The 7968-nt window shown below is 34.0% G+C and overlaps 1 protein-coding gene across 1 annotated transcript; it reads left to right on the top strand.

Annotated features, from left to right (window-relative positions):
* The first annotated feature begins 289 nt into the window (after positions 1-289).
* LOC133033449 (T-complex protein 1 subunit alpha) lies at positions 290-6530 on the top strand. Its single transcript, XM_061108177.1, has 17 exons — positions 290-644; positions 754-818; positions 939-1028; positions 1150-1236; positions 1316-1375; positions 1479-1529; positions 1811-1906; positions 2185-2250; positions 2393-2610; positions 2689-2785; positions 3149-3235; positions 3427-3561; positions 4327-4431; positions 5071-5199; positions 5288-5391; positions 5819-5909; positions 6194-6530. Exons 1-17 carry the CDS (start codon positions 572-574, stop codon positions 6275-6277), a joined length of 1638 nt encoding a protein of 545 aa, XP_060964160.1. The 5' UTR covers positions 290-571; the 3' UTR covers positions 6278-6530.
* The last annotated feature ends 1438 nt before the right edge of the window (positions 6531-7968 follow it).

Below are 7968 nucleotides of genomic sequence, written 5' to 3'. Positions count from 1 at the left end.
TCCAAGGGGGAGTATTATGAAATATTATTTATAGATGTCTAAATCACCAAATTAATTATCACCATTAATGCTTGATTGTATTTTCCTTTATTGCATATTAATTTAGTTTCTCATTCCTTTAATCAATATTTTTGTATAAATAGGGATTCACCCCTGAAATAAACAACTGAGAAATTCTCATTCACTTTTTATTTCTTCTTTTTTTTCATCTATTTTATATTATTTTATAATAATAATTTTTTTTCTTTGAAATCACCCAAATAACCTAATTGATTGCTTTAGTTGTTGTACCCGTGTCTAAAAATAAAAAGGAAAAGTAAATAGAAGACTGAAACGACGTCGCGGCTTCTAAAACCCTTTCGTTAGTGAACAAAGGAAAACATCAGTAGGGGTACTCACTCTCTAAAGCGGAAGTTGTTGTTGCTGCTGCTGCTGTTGTTTTATGTTGTATTGTATGTTGTTGTGAAGTTTCAAGAGGCAGTTCGCAGGAATCGCCGTCTGCTACTTCTTCTTTTTCCTTCCTTATAGATCTGATTTAGGGTTTCTTTTCATTTACTCCGAAACCCTAAAAATGTCTATCTCAGCACAAACCCCCGATATTATGGGCGACCGCCAATCCGGTCAGGACGTTCGTACCCAAAATGGTACTCTCCTTCGCTCTATTTATCCATATATGCTGTCATATGCTTTGTATTTTTCTACATTTTTTAGGTTTACATTGATGTTATTTGTGTGTCTTTCTGGGGAGTATAGTGATGGCTTGTCAATCTGTTGCCAACATTGTCAAAACCTCGCTCGGTCCTGTTGGTCTTGACAAGGTACCCTTCCATTTTCTCGAGCCTTATTTTGACATTTTACTTGTGGAAATTTTAGTCCAATCTGCTTTGTTCGACCTAAGGACCCTTAAATATGTTACTTTTGCCTTTTTGTTACTTCAGATGTTAGTTGATGATATTGGTGATGTGACTATTACTAATGATGGAGCTACCATTCTCAAGATGTTAGAAGTTGAGCACCCTGCTGCCAAGGTGGAACAAGCTTTCCATTTGTTTGTTTGTATTTTTTTTTCCACACATTTTCATGTTTGTGTATATTATATTTTTGTATATTCTCTATGTATGTGATTTGACTTCCATTTGTGGTGTATAGGTGCTTGTGGAATTGGCGGAGCTTCAAGACCGAGAAGTTGGAGATGGCACTACCTCCGTGGTCATAGTAGCTGCAGAGTTGCTTAAGGTGAGAAACCTTTCTGATTCAGCTGATTTCATGAAGGTTGTTGGCATAGTAATCTGTGATGTTTATTTAATAATTGCAGAGAGCAAATGATCTCGTGAGGAACAAGATTCACCCGACTTCCATTATCAGTGGTTATAGAGTGAGTATCTTCATATGCCTAAGTTTTTTAACATGGAAATTCGTGTGTTGAATTCCTTAGGTATTATTACCTAACATCTATGTATTTGCCTTGATGTGAACAGCTTGCTATGAGGGAAGCCTGTAAATACGTTGAGGAGAAATTGGCTGTGAAGGTAAGGCGTCTGTGATGAATTTGTTTAGGGGAAGGTGTTTAAAGTTTGACATGTATCTTTTATACTTGAAAGTGAGGTTAAACAACACTATGACACACACGGAGCAGTACATGTGTCTGTGGTGTTTTTATTGCCACTTAGTCTTACTTTATTTGTTCATATGTATTTGTAGAAATGTATATTTACAGTGAAAAATATTATTCTTGCATTAGATTATGCACGTTTATGATGTTTATTTTGCATAAGATGTTCATAATTCCTTTGTTTCTTGTTCTTTCAAGGTTGAGAAGCTTGGAAAAGATTCTTTGGTAAACTGTGCCAAGACAAGCATGTCATCAAAGTTAATAGCTGGTGATAGTGACTTCTTTGCAAATTTGGTATGCTATTTCTCACAACCAACTAATTGGAGCAATACCTTTCAAAGTAACATTCATTTCAAATTTCCTATATCATTAATAAGTTTGTGTTCTTAGATCCGTGGTTTAATTTGTTTTCCATAGTCCAACTCTTACTTTTTTTACCTATGTGGGTAGTTTATGGTTGGGTTTTGACTTTTTAATATTTTTGTTGCTGTATGATTTATCTTGCACTTATGATATCTGCTGTATTTACTTCTTGGAATTTCTTATGTATTTGTACAAGTTCTTCTTTGCAGGTCGTAGATTCTGTACAAGCTGTAAAGATGACCAATGCACGAGGGGAAATTAGATATCCCATCAAGGTTTGTTGCTATCCATTCTGTGGTGATCTGTTGATGGAGGTTATATAGTTTATACATATGGTTTAAAGGATGCAGATAAACAGTTAAGATGTTTTTTTTTACATTTTCAGATACTGAACTATGTTGCATTTTACTGTTCCAGGGAATCAATATTTTGAAAGCTCATGGGAAAAGTGCAAGAGAAAGTTATCTTTTGAATGGTTATGCTTTAAATACAGGACGTGCTGCTCAAGGAATGCCTACTAGAGTTTCCCCTGCAAGAATTGCATGTATTGACTTTAATCTTCAGAAAACAAAAATGCAAATGGGTGTTCAAGTCTTAGTAACTGATCCTAGGGAACTTGAAAAAATTCGTCAAAGGTGACTAGCAAAATGACCTAAAGCTCTTTTCAGATTAATGTGTTAGAGAATTTACTGATGACACCCAAATCTTAACAGGGAAGCTGATATGACGAAAGAGCGTATTGAGAAACTTCTCAAAGCAGGAGCAAATGTTGTTCTGACTACTAAGGGGATTGATGACATGGCACTCAAGGCAAGCTTTTGTTCTTCTTTCTAATTGTCTTCGTCATGTCCATTTTCTGTTTAGAGGATGTTTGTTTCTTGTACACAGTTACATATTCATGTTCTGCTAACTTCTGTTTGAATTCAGGTAACAATTAAGTTTAATTTTTTTCAAGGTATTTTATACATCAACGGGTACATAAATGTTTTATAGCTCCAGGGTTACATAAATGTTTTATAGCTCAAAGATTTCACCATGTTTAAATTGAAGAAGTTAAAGAAGTATCTATATAATTTTTATTTAACATTGTGGAAGAATGTATAAATAATGGTTTTGACCAATGGATATATGGTTTACTAAGTATTTTGTTTTAATTAATTTTTGTCACTACAGTATTTTGTTGAAGCTGGGGCTATTGCTGTTAGACGTGTTAGGAAAGAGGATATGCGTCATGTCGCCAAGGCTACTGGTGCAACTTTGGTAATTTTCTCATTTATATACTCTCAACAGATCCTTAGTCGATGTGATGATGACTAAAGTAGCCTACACACTAAATCATTGTTTGATAATTTTACAGCAATCATGTTAGTGTGGGGTATTAAACCCTGTTATGTTATTAAGATTTGCAATTGGTACTTTTGTAGATTTTCATTATGATAATGTGTCTTCAGGTCTCAACATTTGCTGATATGGAAGGGGAGGAAACATTTGAGCCATCATTTCTTGGATCTGCGGATGAAGTTGTAGAGGAGCGCATTTCAGATGATGATGTGATAATGATAAAAGGGACCAAAAATACTAGTGCAGTGAGTACTTGAGTTAATTACCTCAATTTATATTTGGTCTGGAGGTTTAATTGCATTACATACTCTTATGAAGTAGCTACAGTATTAACTTGGCCTCACTATCAAATCAAAACTATATCATATACATGTAATGTAACAAGTGAAACATTTTAGGGTTATAAAGAATTTACATGAAACAAATTTTTTATTAATAAGAGATAAGCCGTATAGGAGTTGCTTCATTCTAAAGCATTGAATAAGACAAAAATTGAAAAGCTATTAGAGTTTTATTAATGTTATGTGTCAACTAAAATGAAAAGATTTCTAGTATAACTATTTGATGTAGAACAAGGTAGAAAAGAAGTGAGGAGGTGAGAAATAGAAAAACTTAGAATGAGAAGATTCTTGAGAAAGAAATGTTTAGTAATTCTTATCATGTCTAAGAATTTAATGAACACAGCTAATCCTATTTATAGATAAATCATAAAACCACATCTAAGAAACCAAATGGAAAATTAAATTCATAAGGAGTCTAATTTGAAGAATCCAAATCAAATTTAATACCAATAACATAAAAATCTTAATACTTGCTTCTATATTTATATCAATGGTAGTTCTGTTACTTTAAACTACTCTTGTGATCTTAATCACTATTTTATCCTAAAAGTTATTTGTACATGGTGAAGTATTTACAAGATGAGTGTCATGCATGAGGCATTTAACTTTAACACCTTGTTAAACCTTGCTGTGTAAAATGAATTATCTAATTATTGTGTAATTGTCTAGGTTTCATTGATCCTGCGAGGTGCTAATGATTATATGCTTGATGAGATGGAGAGAGCTTTGCATGATGCTTTGTCAATTGTGAAGAGAACCCTTGAGTCAAACACGGTAAACATTATGAACTTTTCTCCTGATATGTGATACATGTATCTGAATCCAAATTTTACTGTAAAAGAAAATGAAAATAAAGTAGTTTTCAACCTGTTGACTCCTTCATATTTGTCTTCGTTTATATTTCAAGCCTATTCTGTTCATTTCAATGATTAGAGTCATCCTTAGTTAAGTACTGTCATGGATGCCCAACTAAATGGGCTCCTTGATAGAGGGGGCCAATTTTTTATCTTTTTCCTTTAACAATTCTCCCTTAGCCCATAGTATTTGGGGACCAAGAAACTATACCAATTGCTACATGGGGGTACCCAAAAGAGGAAAGGACTTAAACCCCATACCTCGTGGGAGCAAACCGCATGCCTCACTGTTTGAGCTACTCCTCGAGTTGTTTCTACGTTTCTTATTGATTTGTGCACACTGTGAGCCCCTCATGTCTCTGTATTTTTTTGTACAATTCTGACATCACCTTGTGTCCTTTAAAGATTTTCTACCCTTTGTGGCAGAAATGCGAACAAAGTAAACTCATTGTGTTTTTACTTCAAAAAATGTTTGTTACTCTTACTATTGATCTGGAGAGATGGCTAGTGAACGAACTCTGATTGTTTATGCTCATTTTTATGTTGGCCGAGTATGCAGGTGGTAGCAGGTGGAGGTGCAGTCGAGTCTGCATTATCTGTGTATTTGGAATACCTTGCTACAACTTTAGGATCTCGTGAGCAGTTGGCTATTGCAGAGTTTGCTGAATCTTTGCTGATCATACCAAAGGTTTAGTTTTGTACATGTTATGGGTCCATTATGTATCCCCATGGGTCTGATCTGAAATTGAAATGTTTGACGACCTCTCTTTCTGTAGGTTCTCTCTGTCAACGCTGCCAAGGATGCAACTGAGTTAGTGGCAAAATTGCGGGCATACCATCATACTGCTCAGACTAAGGCTGATAAGAAGCATCTATCTAGGTACTTTGCTGGTCCTTACGTCCGTCTAAATTTTAATTTTGTTATCATTGTCAGAGAGGACCGAACTTGGATTTTGTTCCAAACTAAGCTGGACTGTTAGATGCCATCTTATTGCTCTCAGCATCCTTTGTACTATTTCATTTCTTTTTATGTCATATGCTACTTTAGCGCAAGTGTACTTGACAGTTTGCAATTGTGTCAAGTGCACAACTATTTGACTTTACATATCTTTATTTAATACTTTAACTGTTATCCGTTCCGGTGTTTGTAATGAGCAATGATATTAGGCAAAAACTCATTTTTTGGACAATTATAAAATCATGGGTATACCCTAGACCGAAAACTCTGAAAATATATATTTTTCTTGGAATGGAAATTGTCCTTTGTTCTAGAGCTAAATTTTTGGCTTTCTTTTCAACTTTTGCAGCATGGGATTGGATCTGTTAAAGGGTACTGTTCGCAACAACTTGGAAGCAGGAGTCATTGAGCCTGCAATGAGCAAAGTGAAGATAATTCAGGTAAAATTCAGGCCCTAAGGATAATGAATGTAATCCATTTTGTTTTTCTATTTCATTGTCTGACTGCAGTCTAAAGCAATAGAAAATTAAATAGCCTTTCCATTATTTAGGCGGGAAGACAATTTCTTTCAAAAATAAATTAGGGAAGGCTATTCCAATAGACAATTAATTTATACATATATATCTATATATCTCTTTTACTTAAATTTAATTTTACTATATTTAATTCTTATCCCCTTTTTCATTACACTCAACCAAACATTTCCCTAAATGTCCTTGTACAGTTTGCAACGGAGGCTGCTATAACGATTCTTAGAATTGATGACATGATCAGGCTTGTCAAAGACGAAAGTCAGAATGAGGATTAGATTGTGTTGAATGCTATGATTCGTAGATGAGCATTGAAGGAGAGCTCAAGGGTTTTGATGTGGGTTTATGTACTAATTGAAAATGAGAATGTTTTGATTTATTTGCTAAAGCGATTCTGGTTTTGATTTTAGCTTTGAGTTTTTGGCACTAGCAATTAGGATACAGTGAAATGGGTACGAGATTGAAGAAAACTGTATGGTTTTGTGGTAGTTTTCTTATTAAAACTCGAAATACATATTTTATTTTTGCTTAGGAACGCTGTACTGTTTAGCATTTTTGATGCGTACAAGATTTTAATTTTCTTTCGTTCTCATTGACTCCACCAAGTTTGTTGAAGAACTAAAAAAAAGTAAAAACTCAGAATGTAGTAGTTGACATTGAAGGTTGTGATTCATGTTTCTTTGGGAACACTTAACTCAGTTAACTGTGATGGGTTATCAATGGTTCCCTAAGGTTGATCTGGCTGAGAATGAATTCTCGTATAAGATAATGCTGACAAGATTAAGAAAGTCATATATAGGATATTGTTTTTTTTTTTGTGATAATTATATATAGGATATTGGTTGATGTTATCTTTATCGGCACTCATCCATGTGACGTTTACGTCTTAGTACACGTGCAACGACCATCATTAGTGTACGGACTCACGTTGCATTTTATCTACTCCACTCGACTTTATTATAATTGTACATATTGATACTGCTACCATTGCAGGCGGAAAGCAAAAAGCAAATATATATATATAATATACATATACAATATTCCCGAAAGATAAAACCATGGACGCTTGAAGCCACTTAGGCTAGCTCACTGGTGAGGTAGAGATAGAAAAAAAGGGAGACTCAAATAAAAAAAGGGTTTTTATACTATATACATTGAAATTTGTAATTTTTTTTATTACGACAGAATTTTTTTTTTTTTAAATACTGTGTAAGTTTTATACCGTGTAATATGTTATGTTTTCACGGTTGTTTCACAGTTGTTTTTTTTAAATATTTTACTGATGTTTTAATTATTCTGTAGTGTTATTTTACAGTTATTTCATAAAAAGACAGTATTGTAATAGTAAAATTGTAAATTTTATCTAAAATTTAATATTTTTGTAAAAACCTCAAGAAAAAACCATGGACACTAGGACAGCTCCACAACTACAAGACAAGATTAAAAATAGTTAAGAAAATTAAATCCTAATGAAGATTTAAGAAATACGAATCAACAAATATAATGACAATTATATTAAAGAATATTAAATGGAATAACTCATTAAATGCGGAGTTAATAGAGCATATCTATAACTCGTTGACTTTATAGTCTTAAGCGAGATAAAGATGTACAAACTATTGATTCACGTATTGACAAGAAACTATTTCGCGTTAGAGAACATAATTGTAAGGATGGCATCAATAATACATAGCAAGGCATCAATCTCGCTATGTGTAAAAAGGTGTTGACGAGACGAGTAGGCTGTTAGAACACTTAGCGTATAATATACATTATACTAACTAAGTGTTACAACTTAAAGGACATGGATAACGAATAGCGAGACATCCATCTTGCCATGGGAAGGCATACTCCTGGTACCTTCACTGATCAGCTCCAGACATCTTTCAATGGGCTCCTCAATGGGCTCCACTACTCCGTCACATCAGCTCTCTCATAAGGAAGCTGACATTCAAATGATGTTGACTAC

This window comes from Cannabis sativa, unplaced genomic scaffold (assembly GCF_029168945.1).
Source record: "Cannabis sativa cultivar Pink pepper isolate KNU-18-1 unplaced genomic scaffold, ASM2916894v1 Contig7, whole genome shotgun sequence".
In the NCBI taxonomy this organism is placed as follows: domain Eukaryota; kingdom Viridiplantae; phylum Streptophyta; class Magnoliopsida; order Rosales; family Cannabaceae; genus Cannabis; species Cannabis sativa.
The sequence above is the reverse complement of the archived record's forward strand: the minus strand, read 5'-3'. Positions and strand labels throughout refer to the sequence as shown.